At 40.4% G+C, this 17,597-nt stretch overlaps 1 protein-coding gene across 1 annotated transcript; it reads right to left on the reverse strand.

The window, feature by feature from the left end:
• Nucleotides 1–16,054: 16,054 nt before the first annotated feature.
• b3galt1b (UDP-Gal:betaGlcNAc beta 1,3-galactosyltransferase, polypeptide 1b) lies at nt 16,055–17,041 on the reverse strand. Its single transcript, XM_070874570.1, has one exon. It carries the CDS (start codon nt 17,039–17,041, stop codon nt 16,064–16,066), a length of 978 nt encoding a protein of 325 aa, XP_070730671.1. The 3' UTR covers nt 16,055–16,063.
• Nucleotides 17,042–17,597: the final 556 nt, after the last annotated feature.

Raw genomic sequence — 17,597 nt, forward strand, 5'->3', positions numbered from 1 at the left:
GTATATTTTACAGCCACCTGAACAGGAAGATGGGGCCTCTGTTTAATGTTTCATCTGGAGGATGGGATATCTGACAACATAGTACTCCTTCAGTAATACACTGAAGTGTCAGATTAGATTATGTGCTGAAATCATGACCTTTATTGTCAATTAATGCCTAGCTGTCTCACATGAAAAATCACACGAGACAGATAGGTGTTAAATGGAAGATATTGCTACAAACAAGTAGCAAAGGGGGAATCAGTTTATTCATTTAAAACAGTTTTCTAAACAAAAGTCGGAAGTTTTGTGCAGTTTTATACAGTATTTAAAACATATTTATTATATTGAGATTAAGATGTCCCCAAAATCTGGGCACACATGGGATGCTTTGCCACAGGAGTAGTTGAAGCAGAGATCACTTTCTTTTAAAGGAAAAGTAGAAGCACCTTTTGAAGCAGAGGATGAAACAGGACTTTTGGGTAAGAGGAAGCAGTGGAATTTGTTTAGGATTGCTCTCAAATTGCCAGCACAGATATTTTACTTTTTTAGTTACTCATTCATGGCAAGGCCAGCAGTTATTGCCCATTACTTGTTGCCCTTGAAAAGGTGGTGGTGAGACATCTTCATGATCTGCTGCCGTTCTTGTGAAGATACTCCCACAGTGCTAAGTACAGAGTTCCAGGATTTTGACTCAGTGACAATGAAGGAATATCGCTATATGTCCAAGTCAGCATGGAGTGCGACTTGGAGGGGAACTTGGAGGTGGTGGTTTCTATGTGCCTGCTGCGCTAGTCCTTTTAGGTGGTAGAGGCTGCAGGTTTGGGAGGTGCTGTCAAAGAAGCGTTGGTGAGTTGCTGCAGTGCATCTTTTAGATGGCACACACTCCAGCCATGGTGCGCTGATGGTGGAGTGAGTGAATGTTTGAGGTGGAGGATAGGCCACCAATCAAGTGGACTGCTTTGTCCTGGATTGTGTTGAGCTTCTTAGTGTTGCTGGAACTGCAATCATCCAGGCAAGTGGAAAATGTTCTATGCCACTCCTGATTTGTGCCTTGCAGGTGGTGGAAAGTCTCTGGTGTCAGGAGTCACTCACCTCGGTATATTCAACTTCTGACCTGCTCATGTAGCCATGATATTTATGTAGCTAGTCCAGTTAAGTTTCTGGCCAGTAGTGACCCACACCATGTTGATGTTTGGGAATTCGACGATGGTAATCCTGTTACATAAGAACATAAGAATTAGGAACAGGAGTAGGCCATCTAGCCCCTCGAGCCTGCTCCGCTATTCAACAAGATCATGGCTGATCTGGCAGTGGATTTAGCTCCACTTACCCGCCCGCTCCCCGTAACCCTTAATTCCCTTATTGGTTAAAAATCTATCTGTGATTTGAATACATTCAATGAGCTAGCCTCAACTGCTTCCTTGGGCAGAGAATTCCACAGATTCACAACCCTCTGGGAGAAGAAATTCCTTCTCAACTCGGTTTTAAATTGGCTCCCTGTATTTTGAGGCTGTGCCCCCTAGTTCTAGTCTCCCCGACCAGTGGAAACAACCTCTCTGCCTCTATCTTGTCTATCCCTTTCATTATTTGAAATGTTTCTATAAGATCACCCCTCATCCTTCTGAACTCCAACGAGTAAAGACCCAGTCTATTCAATCCATCATCATAAGGTAACCCCCTCATCTCCGGAATCAGCCTAGTGAATCATCTCTGTACCCCCTCCAAAGCGAGTGTATCCTTCCTTAAGAAAGGTGACCAAAACTATACGCAGTACTCCAGGTGCGGCCTAACCAATACCCTATACAGTTGCAGCAGGACCTCCCTGCTTTTGTACTTCATCCCTCTCGCAATGAAGGCCAACATTCCATTCGCCTTCCTGATTACCTGCTGCACCTGCAAACTAACTTTTTGGGATTCATGCACAAGGACCCCCAGGTCCCTCTGCACCGCAGCATGTTGTAATTTCTCCCCATTAAAATAATATTTCCTTTTACTGTTTTTTTTCCCCAAAGGTGGATGACCTCACATTTTCCGACATTGTATTCCATCTGCCAAACCTTAGCCCATTCGCTTAACCTATCTAAATCTCTTTGCAGCCTCTCTGTGTCCTCTACACAACCCACTTTCCCACTAATCTTTGTGTCATCTAAAAAATGTTAACACTACACTCTGTCCCCTCTTCCAGGTCATCTATGTATATTGGCAACAGTTGTGGTCCCAGCACCGATCCCTGTGACACACCACTAACCAGCGATTTCCAACCCGAATAGGACCCATTTATCCTGACTCTCTGCTTTCTGTTAGCTAGCCAATTCTCTGTCTATGCTAATACATTTCCTCTGACTCCGCGTACCTTTATCTTCTGCAGTAACCTTTTGTGTGGCACCTTATTGAATGCCTTTTGGAAATCTAAATACACCACATCCATCGGTACACCTCTATCCACCATGCTTGTTATATCCTCAAAGAATTCCAGTAAATGAGTTAAACATGATTTCCCCTTCATGAATCCATGTTGCGTCTGCTTGATTGCACTATTCCTATCTAGATGTCCCGCTATTTCTTCCTTTATGATAGCTTCAAGCATTTTCCCCACTACAGATGTTAAACTAACCGACCTACAGTTACCTGCCTTTTGTCTACCACCTTTTTTAAACAGAGGCGTTACATTAGCTGCTTTCCAATCCGCTGGTACCTCCCCAGAGTCCAGAGAATTTTGGTAGATTATAACGAATGCATCTGCTATAACATCCGCCATCTCTTTTATTACCATACGATGCATTTCATCCGGACCAGGGGACTTGTCTACCTTCAGTCCCATTAGCCTGTCCAGCACTACCCCCCTAGTGATAGTGATTGTCTCAAGGTCCTCCCTTCCCACACTCCCGTGACCAGCAATTTTTGGCATGGTTTTTGTGTCTTCCACTGTGAAGACCGAAGCAAAATAATTGTTTAAGGTCTCAGCCATTTGCACATTTCCCATTATTAAATCCCCCTTCTCATCTTCCAAGGGACCAACATTTACTTTAGTCACTCTTTTCCTTTTTATGTATTGGTAAAAGCTTTTACTATCAGTTTTTATGTTTTGCGCAAGTTTACTTTCGTAATCTATCTTTCCTTCCTTTATTGCTTTCTTAGTCATTCTTTGCTGTTGTTTAAAATTTTCCCAATCTGCTAGTTTCCCACTAACCTTGGCCACCTTATACGCATTGGTTTTTAATTTCCTTGGTTATCCCTTCTCTTACCGCCCTTCTTTTTCACTGGAATATATTTTTGTTGAGCACTATGAAAGAGCTCCTTAAAAGTCCTCCACTGTTCCTCAATTGTGCCACCATTTAGTCTGTTTCCAGTCTACTTTAGCCAACTCTGCCCTCATCCCACTGTAGTCCCCTTTTGTTTAAGCATAGTACGCTCGTTTGAGATACTACTTCCTCACCCTCAATCTGTATTACAAATTCAACCATACTGTGATTACTCATTCCGAGAGGATCTTTTACTGGGAGATCGTTTATTATTCCTGTCTCATTACACAGGACCAGATCTAAGATAGCTTGCTCCCTTATAGGTTCAGTAACATACTGTTCTAAGAAACAATCCCATATGCATTTTATGAATTCCTCCTCAAGGCTACCCCGTGCGATTTGATTTGACCAATCGATATGTAGGTTAAAATCCCCCATGATTACTGCCGTTCCTTTTTCACATGCCTCCATTATTTCCTTGATTATTGCCCGCCCCACCGTGAAGTTATTATTTGGGGGCCTATAAACTACGCCCACCAGTGACTTTTTCCCCTTACTATCTCTACTCTCCATGATTCAACATTTTGTTCATTAGAGCCAATATCATCTCTCACAACTGCCCTGATATCATCCTTTATTAACAGAGCTACCCCACCTCCTTTCCCTTCTTGTCTATCTTTCCGAATTGTCAGATACCCCTGTATGTTTAATTCCCAGTCTTGGCCACCCTGCAACCACGTTTCTGTAATGGCCACCAAATCATACCCATTTGTAATGATTTGTGCCGTCAACTCATTTACTTTATTTCGAATGCTGCGTGCGTTTAGGTAGAGTGTTTTAATACTAGTTTTTAAACCATGATTTTTAGTTTTGACCCCTCCTGCAGCCCCTTTATATTCATACATATTGTCCCTTCCTATCACCTTGTGGTTTACACTTACCCCAGTGCTACTCTGCTCTGTTGCATCCTGCCTTTTGCATTCTTTCTTGGGGTCCTGTTCATCTGCGCTCTCACCCACTCTAACTAGCTCAGAGCCCTCTCCTGGGTTCTGAATACTCCTTGCATTGAGGAACCAAGCTTTCATGCTTGCCTTTTTATTACACTTTGACCCTTTAGAATTTTGCTGTACAGTGGCCCTTTTTGTTTATTGCCTTGGGTTTCTCTGCCCTCCACTTTTACTCATCTCCTTTCTGTCTTTTGCTTTTGTCTCCATTTTGTTTCCCTGTCTCCCTGCATTGGTTCCCATCCCCCTGCCATATTAGTTCAACTCCTCCCCAACAGCACTAGCAAACACTCCCCCTAGGACATTGGTTCCGGTCCTGCCCAGGTGCAGACCATCCGGTTTGTACTAGTCCCACCTCCCCCAGAACCGGTTCCAATGCCCCAGGAATTTGGATCCCTCCCTGCTGCACCACTGCTCAAGCCACGTATTCATCTGCGCTATCCTGCGATTCCTACTCTGACTAGCACGTGGCACTGGTAGCAATCCCGAGATTACTACTTTTGAGGTCCTACGTTTTAATTTAGCTCCTAGCTCCTTAAATTCGTCTTATAGGACCTCATGCCTTTTTTTACCTATACCGTTGGTACCAATGTGCACCACGACAACTGACTGTTCACCCTCCCTTTTCAGAATGGCCTGCACCCCCTCCGAGACATCCTTGACCCTTGCACCAGGGAGGGAACATACCATCCTGGAGTCTCGGTTGCGGCCACAGAAACACCTATCTATTCCCCTTACAATTAAATCTCCTATCACTATCGCTCTCCCATTCTTTTTCCTGCCCTCCTGTGCAGCAGAGCCAGCCATGGGTGCTATGAACTTGGCTGCTGCTGCCCTCCCCTGATGAGTCATCCCCCTCAACAGTACTCAAAGCGGTGTATCTGTTTTGCAGGGGACCGCAGGGGACCCCTGCACTACCTTCCTTGCACTGCTCTTCCTGCTGGTCTTCCATTCCCTAACTGGCTGTGGACACTTCACCTGCGGTAAGACCAACTCGCTACACATGCTACTCACGTCATTCTCAGCATTGTGGATGCTCCAGAGTAAATCCACGCTCAGCTCCAATTCCGCAACGCGGACCGACAGGAGCTGGAGACGGATACACTTCCCGCACACGTACTCGTCAGGGACACCGGAGGTGTCCCTGAATGTCATAGGAAGGTAGTTGGATGCTTTTGTTGGAGATGGTCATTGCCTGGTGGTGCAATTCTTACTTGCCACTTATCAACCCAAGCCTGGATGTTGTCCAGGTCTTGCTGCAGACTTTCAAAACTGACCTAATGCAACATAGGTACTGCTGATATGTCATCTACCTGGACTTTGGTGAGGAGGCTGCACCTCAACAGGGAATTGATTTTAGTGTTGTGCCATGGACCAACATCCAAATATTACTCAAAATGGAAGAGAAATTGGCCACTACAGTCAATTTCTATGGCACTAGGTTCATCCAAATACCAACAGGATCAGCTGTAAACCATGCACTGCTGCATCAGAAAGTTAGCAGATGCTCTCTTATGCCACATGCCAGCATATATCAGGTTCTATAGTGACCCATAGCACTAACTGGAAAGGCAGGACCAATTTTATCAGATACGTTTCAATCCCAATTTTAAAGTGCCATTGATTGCAATCATATTTAAGTTAATGGTCATATTCCACAGTACCCATCTTGAAGAAATCAATTGATCTGCCACTGTTTTAAGAACAAAATGATGGTTGTCTTCTGGGAGACATGGATTAAGGACAGAATATAGAATATTAATAATGTATTTTAATTAAAATTGCAATACAGCACTTCCTGACAAGACTAAGTACTTCTATTATCCAAGTATTTTGAGCAAGAATTTACTTTTGCATTAATTTTACATTAAAAGTACATTTAACCATGTGTTACTGTGTTGTTCTCTTTGGGGTTGATAACTAGTGCACTGTGTCTTTCATGTTTATTACTGCCGAGCGAAGCTTGATGATTTCTGTGTTGCAGATCATAAAACCCCCCCATCCGTGAACCAAGAATAGCCTGCTCTATTCTGACTGTGGGGGTCTTCATGCTTTGGGCAGTTTTCCTGTTATTTGTCCAGTGACAGATATTGCCAAAGGACTGGCAGATACTGGAGAATCACTTACCTGTACCTGTACTGCTGCATACATGGTATTACTAACAGTTAAATCGGGACACTGAACAATGTAAGCAGAAAGCCTATAGTACATGAAATTGCTGAAATAGGGAGTAGCATCCTCAATTTGATCCAGACCAACATTCTTTATCATGTGCAATGAAGCAAATTGCTTGCAAATACATTTAATCAGTGGCATTGTGAGGCCAGAATGCAGGAGCATAACCATCAGTCAAGATCTCAGTCCATATCCATTGCTACTCACTGACCATTCTGAAAATTTTGGGTCTGTGTTAAACGACCAGTGGAGAAAGGATTGTGACATAGTAAATTAATCTTCTCAGAATTCAGCAGATGAAAGAGCCAAGATGATGATATTGCTTGCATTACAAATACTCGCATGTTTTCTGAATTAAACACAATTCATTTTGTAATAAAGTTGTAATTAAATGAAGAGGCAGGTGGATAGATTTTAAACTGTTGGGCGGTCGACTGCCAACAATACTAGTGGGAGCCTTGGTCCATTTTAGGGCCAGAATTCATTAACACAAACAGGCATCCCAACACAGTATTGGACAGCTAGCCAGGAAAAAGATATATTCAATGGTGGTGGGTTTCAATTGCGGGAAGGTTGGTTGCAAGTGGTAGCCCGAGGTAGCAACAGCCCAGATTAGATTTGTAGGACCCGGAGGAGCAATCCTTCTGGACCCACAAAAATAAATTTAGCATTTACCTTTTCAGACTTCTCCAGATGTCCCAACAGGACTGGCCAGCCCAGAATGCCACTAAAATTCATTAGGATCCTATGGAGGTGATAGGACCCTTGATTTGCATAGATTAGTAAGGCTAATGCCTGATTTGGGCAGGCTTCTCAGCCATCCAGCAGAAGACCCTGGGAAAATTACAGTGGAGCAGGAACATGGCGGTAACATAGAAAATAGGTGTAGGAGTAGGCCATTCGGCCCTTTGAGCCTGCACCACCATTCAATAAGATCATGGCTGATCATTCACCTCAGTATCCCTTTCTTGCTTTCTCTCCGTACCCCTTGATCCCTTTAGCCATAAGGGCCACATCTAACTCCCTCTTGAATATATTCAACAAACTGCCATCAACAACTCTCTGCGGTAGGGAATTCCACAGGTTAACAACTCACTGAGTGAAGACGTTTCTTCTCATCTCAGTCCTAAATGGCCTACCCCTTATCCTTAGACTGGTTCTGGACTTCCCCAACATCGGGAACATTCTTCCTGCATCTAACCTGTCCAGTCCTGTCAGAATTTTATATGTTTCTATGAGATCCCCTCTCATCCTTCTAAACTCCAGTGAATAAAGGCCCAGTCGACCCAGTCTCTCCTCATATGTCAGTCCAGCCATCCTGGGAGTCAGTCTGGTGAACCTTCGCTGCACTCCCTCAATAGCAAGAACGTCCTTCCTCAGATTAGGAGACCAAAACTGAACACAATATTCCAGGTGAGGCCTCACCAAGGCCCTGTACAACTGCAGTAAGACCTCCCTGCTCCTATACTCAAAACCGCTAGTTATGAAGGCCAATATGCCATTTGCCTTCTTTACCGCCTGCTGTACCTGCATGCCAACTTTCAATGACTGATGTACCATGACACCCAGGTCTCGTTGCACCTCCCCTTTTCCTAATTTGCCGCCATTCAGTTAATATTCTGCCTTCGTGTTTTTGCCCCCAAAGTGGATAACCTCACATTTATCCACATTATACTGCATCTGCCATGCATTTGCCCACTCATCTAACTGTTCAAGTCATCCTGCAGTCCCTGCAGCAACTTCATTAATGCCCTGTTTCCACCGGGCAGAGGGAGTTAGAAATCCTCCCATCTCAATATTGTAATTGTGTGCAACTAATTATACCCTGTTCCATAGGGAGACCAGTAATATACAAATACTTCAATTACTTTTGTTGTTCCTTGATTCTAAGTCAACTCTTTTTTTTTTTAAAAAGTCAGTAAACTGATATACATTGCAATAAAAACAGAAAATGCTGAAAATACTCAGATCAGGCAGCATCTCTGTGGAGAGAAAAACAGAACTAATGTATCAGGCTGATGACCTTTCATAATTTCTCGAACTTTTTCTAGTTCTAACAGGTTTTAAGCAAGTGCAGAGGCAGGGAAAGGGGGTGGAGAGGAAAGAACAGGGAAGATCTCGGATAGGGTGGAAGGCAGGAAAGATTAAATAACAAAAAGGATGATGGTGCAAGGCGAAAAAAGAGATGGTAATGGAACAAGAAAAGAAACAAAAGATGGGTCGAGAGAAGGTATAAATGGGAATATCAGAATCATCAACAACAGCTACCATCTGAAAAAATAGCAGAGATTATAATCTGAAATTGTTGAACTCAATATTGAGTCCAGAAGGCTGTAAAGTACCTGATCGAAAGATGAGGTGCTGTTCTTCGAGGTTACGTTAAGCTTCATTGGAACATTGTCGGAGGTCAGAGTGGGAGTGGAGCAGATAATTAAAGTGACAGGTGACCAGAAGCTCAAGGTCACACTTGCAGACTGAATGGAGGTGTTCTGCAAAGCGGTCGCCCAATCTGCGTTTGGTCTCCCCAATGTAGGAGACCACATTGTGAGCAGCGAATACAATATACTAAATTGAAAGTATAACTAATAAGTGTTTGGGGTCCTGGACGGTGGGAAGGGAGGAGGTAAAAGTTGCATCTCTTGCATTTGCAAGGGAAGGTGCTGTGGGAAGTGGAGGCATGTTGGGGGTGATTGAGGAGTGGACCAGGATGTCGTGGAGGGAATGGTCCCTTCGGAATGCTGAAAACGGGAGGAGAGAAGATAAGTTTGGTGGTGGGATCATGCTCGAGATGACGGAAATGGTGGAGGATGATCCATTGACTGTGAAGGCTGGTGGAGTGGATGGGAAGACAAGGGGAACCCTATCGTGGTTCTGGAAGGGTGAGGAAGGGGGGAGATGTGGGAAATGGAACAGACATGGTCAACCACAGTGCAAGCTGGTTAATAACTGCCACATCAAAAGTAAAAAAGATTGAAAAAATACTAGTTGCACAGAAAATAAATGCAGCTGTCAACTACACTGTAGCTGGCATTCCATACAGTAGTATCTTCTGACTCATTTTATAAAACTGCTTGAAAATGTTTATATAAACAAAGATTTAAGTGATATTGCCCATAGCATTGCCCATCAAATAAAACATTATCGTACATATAACAAAAAAAGTTCCTAAACATTTATACATAATAGTTGCTTGATTTATATGGTACTTCCATGCCATTTAGATGGAAAATAGGGCATTCATTTATTCTGTACCAAGATATTTGTTCAGAGATGTGGGTCAGACCTGAAACTACAAAATCCTGGACGTGCTGATATCAAATTTCTCTTACCACTTTATTAATAGTGATATTTGCCTAGTTTATTTTAAATGGGTTAATAGTTATGTTAAAATCGCAGTGCAAGGGGAATTTGATAAAAATGTATTCAGTATTTGCACAATAAAATCATTCAGTAATTTTCATGCTACAATGTCATAGGTGTGTTTAGCTCACTGATTAACTGTAACTTGTCTATAGATTCTTCCTTAAATTGAATTGAGGTGCTCACATATCTGGGGAAAAAGCAAAGTTCTCAATCCCTGATAAAATACAGGAAGACACAAAATTGGCTTACAGAATGGGTGGATACATGAAATTCATGATAGAGGTTTGTGGGGTGGTTTATTTTGGTTGGAGGAATAAAGTGCCTATTTATTCCTTGGGAGGTAAGAAACTATATGGGGTAGAGGAGCAGAGATCTGGAAATACAGATACATAAATTGCTAAAAGCAGCAAGACAAGTTGATAAGGCCATAAATAGAATGCAAAGTATTGAGGTTAATTTCTAGAGGAATAGAATACAAATGTATCTAGAACTTTAGTTAGACCACACTTGCAGAATTATGCACAGTTCTGGTCTCCATACCACAGAAAGAATATTGAAGCACTGGAGAAAGTGCAGAAAATATTTATAAGGACGTTACCAGATTCGAGAGGATGCAACAATCAGGAATGATTGACGTGTTGGGGTTCTTTTATTTAGAAAATAGATGACTAAGAAGAGACCTGATAGACATCATTAAAATTATGAAGGGGTTCGATAGCGTGGACATGGTGAGACCGTTTCTACTTGTGGGAGGAGTCCAAAACAAGGGTGCATAAATAGAAGATAGCTACTACAGATCAAAAAGAATTCAGGAGAAACTTCTTCACACAACTGAGTGGTGAGAATGTAGAACTTTCTGGCACTTGGAGTGGTTGAAACATTGATGCATTTAAGCTTGATGCATACATGAGGGAAAAGGAAATAGAGGGTTATGGGGAAGATGGGAAGAGGTAAATAGAGTTGGATGAGGCTTTGGTGGATTACAAACACTGGCATAGATCACATGGCCCTGTTTCTGTACTGTACATTCTATGTAAGCTAATAATAGATGCAAATAAATGCAGAGCACAGACATCTTCTCCAGTTTGCAAGAAACCATGGATCCAAAGCAATTGCAAATAAAATAAATAATGATTCCATAAAAGAAGCAGGTATACCAATGCAGCAGATGAGGCCGGCTGATGAGCAGGAGAAATTCCAGCCACATCAGATAAAAACTACACAGAGGACTAAGGTTATTACAAGGTCAGGACATGAAAAATAGGTCTCCCAGCAGACATGACGAAACTGATAACGGAGGTAGCAAGGAGCCGTAGGATAAGCAATATATAAGCAATTATATTAGAACAACAAGACATTTAGAACAGAGATAAGGAAAAAGCTGACCTCATAAGGATGGGAGGGGGCTGTCAGAGGTATTCACTCTCCTGTAATTGGACCATGGAATGGGTAAAAATGATTGATGCAAGGTATCTACCGGCCTACCGAAATAAGGTATAAGAACGGGCAACTGAGAGAGAGAGAGAAACATTCAGATAGGGGAACGGTTTCCCCAGGTTAGATACATGCTGGCTTCAGCCTATCACCTCTGGGGTGGATCGACATCCAACACGTCGGGGAATGACCAAACAAAAGAGACCACTGCCGCAGGCTGCAGGAATCCAATCCGAGACCACCGTTCTGCCTCAAACATCTGTCCGTCCGTTCCATTCCAGGACAGTAGATTGTTCTCATCTCTCACGTGTTGTATCTCTACTATATCTTTCTTAATCACGTGTTGTATCTGATTATGCTTAAAAATGCTGCTCCTTAATAAATCACCGTACAACTTCTAAGACCCTTTGGGTAATCTGTATGTGACCTGTGATCCAAATCTTACAGCTAAGAAAAACAGACTAGCATATAGTGCACACTTGTTCACAGATATACCCCACCTTTAAGATGCAGAGAAAAAGCAGGGGAAATAAGATTAGAGTAGATAGGTCTGATGTGAAGCAAGCACCGAAACAGGTATGATGAGCCAAATAGCCTTCTGTACTGAGATTTCTATGATTCTGTAATTAAGATAACCAGAATTGAAAATAGTATGTAGATTCAAACCTTTGCTCCATAAAAAGTCAAAAGTGGTAACTTCATTACTATAGTATCATAATACTCTAAAAATCCTTCAATTGGAAAGTTTTTAAAACTTTACTTCGGATCTGCCACTTTTACCATTATTTGAACTCTTTTATTTGGATTTTCTTTTACTTTCATTGTTTTTAATTATTTCTTTTGTATATTATTACATCATTTTTAAGTACTAATCATAGGTGGTTTCTTGTATCTTTATTGATCTGCCCTCCATACCTGAGCTGAGATCCCAAAGTAGCTGTTAAATGAGATTAGTCTTTGTTTTTTCAGCAAATTTAGCCACAAAATATGAAAGTTTTATCGATAAATTATATCGAGTTGTGATTTGGGTGAAGTGCACATGCCTGAAGAGGCTGACCGCAGGACCATGACAATTGGTCCGCTTGCCTCTATAGTTTAGTACCAGCGAGCTGCGAGTGCCATAATCCTGGCGTTGGGGGTAAGGGTGGGGGTGGAAGGTGTGAGGAATGAGATTGGTTGACTTGGATATAGGTCAAGGGCCTGAGATAATTCTCCGGGGGAGGTAATTGGGGTGGGGGGCGGGAGAGAGAGTGTGGGCTAACAGCAGCCCGCAGTTTTAATATAGAGCGAGGAGGAACACTCTTGGCATTTAGGCAAGTACAAAGCTTTAAGCTTACCTTTTGGGTGGTAACCTCCAGTGGTCATTTTAAGGATCACTGATTTAGCTGTTGTGCGCCTGAGAAAACTGATCGTAGTATGCATAGCGTATGCTGCGGTCAGTCGCAAACCAAAACTAAAACAGGAGTTAGGCACCCCGATTTGCATAAGTGCACTATATTGGGCCCTGCAGCACCCATTTCTTTAAGCCAAAAACAGGCGCTGCATCATTAAATTTCTATGCCATGATTTTTTTTTTTGCAATGCAAAATCAAGTCTGACCACTCAACAAATGATCTCATCAGCCCTCATGATGCAGTCACTGCCAAGACAAGTTATATAACCAAAGGCACCAAGGGTTAACTAGATACTCATCAGCCTTTCCTTTAAAGGAAGTATTCATTGTAATGTTATATATATCTGCTACTTTGTGCAGAAAAACAAATCTAGTTTCTCGTCCTTTCCATTTTAAGTATCTTCTAGATCTGCAATCAGTTTACTTATGTTTATCCACTAACACTTACATTATCCATTTAGCATAAAAGAAACTGGATCAATCATCTTTTGCCCAGTTAAAACAAATTAAATTTTGCAAGCCTTTCCTCATAATGTAAGGCACAAAATGGTCTGTATTGAATTTTTGTGCACCATTTCTAAACATGTTGCATCATAATTTATCATAATGCACCACTAAAGATTAAATATTAATTCTGTTCTGCAAATTCCATCTCAATTTAAAAAAAAATGTAGTCACTTAAGACTGGACAATATAAAAACAGATAGAATTGAGTTTATAGCACCAGTGGAATAAATTAATGAAAACTATAGCCCGATTTTGCATTAATAATAATGGTGAAGCTGTCAGTGCACACTTATTATGGATTAAATTGAACAGCATAGTTAAGCGCAGAAATCTGGAAGTTGCGGTCCTAGTTACCCTGCTCCTTCACATGCTGGGCTATAACAGAACCTCACCGTTGGCACTGAAATACATGCAATGGCGTGAAGTTATTGTACATATCCACTAGTTACCTACTCAACATGCCAGAAAAAGTTAGGGCTGGTGCATTTAGGAGTAAGTGAAATTTTAGCAGCGTGATAATTACTGCCAAACAATCCCTCTGGCCTGAAAATTAAATTTTACAAGTATGGAATCCCACTCCTTCAGAAGTTAATAGTGTTGGAGATTTTAAAAAATTCAAATCAAATAATGTTTTTCCATCTCTTTCTCTATTGCTTCTGTCTTTCCAATCTTTCGTTCATTTTCGGTACATGATTTAAATCTAATTTATACTTCCTGGTTTATATTCTGCATGTCTCAGTAAGGATTCTTTAATCTGATTTGGTTGAAGACCCTCACCATTTCTTGCACACCACAGATGCCCTGAAGAGGGCAGCACGCTGGATCAGACACCTAAATAGAGCAAGTCACCGTTCAAAAGCCCACAAAACCTTTGTTGGCAGCTGTGGTGTACAGCAAGCGCTGTTGCTTTGCCGCTGACTGCAAAATCTGGGCTATTGACTGTGGCCCGTTCCCTATTATTTTGAGTAGATTGGAATGTTTAGCTTGCAAGTGGTAATCCTTTACCCACTGCCTTAAATTCTCACCAGAACATAGGGACAAGTAGAAATCTTGCTAGTAGTACCCTTACTATCTGCATTACCATCTTTCAGTAGGTGGCAAATTGATTAAAAATACTCCAATTATTGCATTGCAAATCTGATAAAAATTGATGAAACTTAGTTATTGGTGGAGAAGTCTCCCACTGAAGGAAAATGATTAATATTCTGACTGGAAATAGTTATAAGAACACTGCAATAAAAACATACAAAAATGTTCTTGCATCAATTTTGATCATTAATAAACCTAATTTATGGAGGACTATAAAATTTTATTTTACTTAAAAATGTTTGACAAAAAAAAAAGGTACTTTGTATTAACCTAGGTTGCTGGTAATTACTTCACCACACAATTGGATTTATACAAGCCTAAATTTTAGGTACTAAACGCACTACTTGCAATCAAATCACCTTTACGCAATTTAAAAAATGAACACAAAATATAGCATTCAGTGGACATTTTCAGTAAATTTCTCTTTCAAAAACAGTCAAAAAATAATAACAGATCTATTTTACATTGCAGAAAATATGTACTGATTATAGGTTTACAGTGTTCTGTAACAATACTACTCCATTTTACAGCAACCAGATTTAGATTAGTTCTGCGTTTGTTCAACTCCAGTTTTTGCATTTGAATCTAATTTACTTCACACGGCAAAAAGATACACTCAAATTCAAAAATCACAGTTCAATCCCAACTATTTTGAACACTGAAAACTGATCTCCTGAAAAATGTACTGAATTATCATTTACTGAAACGTTAAAATCAGTGCTCTCAGTTTTCCTTCAACAAACAGCTTGATAGAGGATGTAAATGACATCATAATGGTAATATATTCAAGCGCTTTCTCTCTCTCTCGTATATGTATACACAGATAATCTTGTGTTTGAATGTCAATTGATAAGCTTGATTTCATCTTTGAATCATTCAAACCATCCTCACTTTGATAAGATAGCCCCAATATATGGCTGCTATTGTTTAAATCCTCTTCTCTACTGTAAATAAGTTGACAGCACAGTTTTAACATTGGACAAAGTTAAATGCTCTCTCTATAAAATATATGTGTCACACACACATACAACGTAACCAGTAAAATCACCCAGTTATCCAATCCACACCTTAAAAGCAGTTATTTTCACACTATTTACATAATATGCTAGTAAAAATATAAATTGAATACATTAAAATACAAACTTTTTATTTAAATTCATCAAATGATAATCTGACATATTTTAGCAGAACTTTATCCAGTACCTGCTGTAGGACAGGTAAGATAATGCATTCAAGGTAACCAGATGCAGCCTTCTTAAAAAAAAGTAACACCCATATATAATGAATGAAATAAATATGGATATTATGTAGGCTAAGCAAGTCACACTGTACTGGATAGCTAGACCAGTGTCACTGTAGTCCTAAACCAAACTCTATCTTCTCTGGTCTGTGCATCACTTATTTGATCTAATTTATATGACATACTTAATTACCAAGAGGCAAATTTAGGTTGAAAATCTTGGAGGTTGCACATTCCTCTTAAGCAAGTAACACAATTACATAAGCAATACATGTATAATAAATAAATCACTTTTAGCAAAAGCATTATTTGTTAATCCCTTGATCCTTATTTGTTAATACACAATTTTTAAATGAACTAAAAGCATACACCCAACTTATGTTTTACTGAAAATATACAGTACAAGAGCATTTCAATTAGATCCTGTTTATGATAGTAATTACAGTTAATAACTGTTAGGTTAAACTATTCAGTATTCATACCTCTGACAATAGGATCCATAATGAGCAGTTTAAGCTACTTTTCTGCCGTAAAAACATTATCACTGTCTTTCAGTGAATTGGCAGACAGCTGGTTGGAAACTGAGTGGCAACTAGAAGCATTTGTAAACCATTCATGTATTATTTTAGTATATTTAGCATCGAAGGTGTTTTTTGCTTGACATCTCATTCCAGATTCTCTGCATTTCTTCAGGAGATATCTGGTGCACTGTAATTACTCTACGATACCTGCACAGACTGTACGAAACCTTCCAGTGATTGAAACCACTATTCTGAAAGGGATGAATGCCAAGCTTTCGCAGACATAGTCCAACATAGACGTCCTCAAGATGCAGCATCCTAGTATGAAGAGATGTTTTGTAAATAGCTTCAGCCACATCAGTAGAAAATACATACCCTGTGCCTGAACAGAACGGTGGGTAATTGCTGTCCGGGTATAAATCTCTGGACATGTACCACTTGCTGCGAATGTCCCGTATAGGTCCCCCATTGATGACATAGCCAGTAAAATACCTTCTCCGGGGCTTCGTGTTTGGCTTGAGTAATTTATAGATTAAATTGTCCATGTTAACAAAAATATCACTGTCAGTTTTCATTACATATTTTGCTTTTGAACAGAAGTTGGCTATCCACTTCACACCCATTAAAGTTTTCAGAGTAAGATTGTGGTAGGAATCCACAAAGTCTTCCACAATTATATCATGAAAAATTTGGCTCTCCTGTTCTACCATCTGATTCAAATCGTGGTCTATGTTTTTTCCAAGCAGAAACAAAGTGATCAGTTGTATTCCTTTGTAGTTGTTTTCATCTCCCCATGTTTCCCGTATGGCCTGACGTGCATCAAACTCTTTGTGCGTTGTGCTTATAAGGATCACTAAGAAAGGGCCTTCTTCACATTTGTTAGGCTCATTAATAAGGTAATTGAAATTATGTGGGTTCAGTGACCGAGTTCGAATGTTAGTAAAGCTGACATTTTTTCTGTCAACTGTAATACGTGAAAATGAACTGTGTCTAACAAAAGAGGACGAGGGACGAGTTGCACTCAAGTACCAAAGAGCGCTTGCCCAGCAAACAACTGTTAAAATATATAAACACGAGACTTTCGAAGGCATTTTGATGTTCCTTTTATGCTACATCATGTCACATAGAAGACAACATTGCTGCAGAACCAAATGGTCAATTTTTGAGGCTTATGACATTATGTACAACAAGCTCATGAAAATTCAACCATTCTGTTCAAGCAGGAATCCTTGCTGATTCTCTGCAAGGTCACTCTGTACATGGCTAATTAGTATAGTTTCACATATATCTGTGGACAAAAAGAAATAAAAAATGCATTAATATACAATCTACCAAATTTTACAATTGATTTCTGTTATTAACTAAAATTGACTAAGATTACAGTCACTATTGTTAGGTAATTTAATTAATAGTCCTTATCTAATCTAATGCTGCTAGATTATTAGAACAATGTAACTGGACAGCATCAATCAAGAAATTTGAAGGTTGTATTGAGAAGTTCAAACTAAGTTGTTGAATATAGCAACAAAATAAGCCAAGCCATCCCTGTACCACAGGAAAGGTTGAAAGGGAAGAATGTTCCTTCCACCAGGAAGTGCCATACTCTACCTTGAAGTCTACACACACTAAATGATGGTATTTATCCTG

Source organism: Pristiophorus japonicus, chromosome 3 (assembly GCF_044704955.1).
Source record: "Pristiophorus japonicus isolate sPriJap1 chromosome 3, sPriJap1.hap1, whole genome shotgun sequence".
Lineage (NCBI taxonomy): Eukaryota > Metazoa > Chordata > Chondrichthyes > Pristiophoridae > Pristiophorus > Pristiophorus japonicus.

Coding starts and splice junctions, on each gene's coding strand:
- b3galt1b (XM_070874570.1), bottom strand. CDS start 17,041: ATGCCTTCGAAAGTCTCGTGTTTATATATTTTAACAGTTGTTTGCTGG.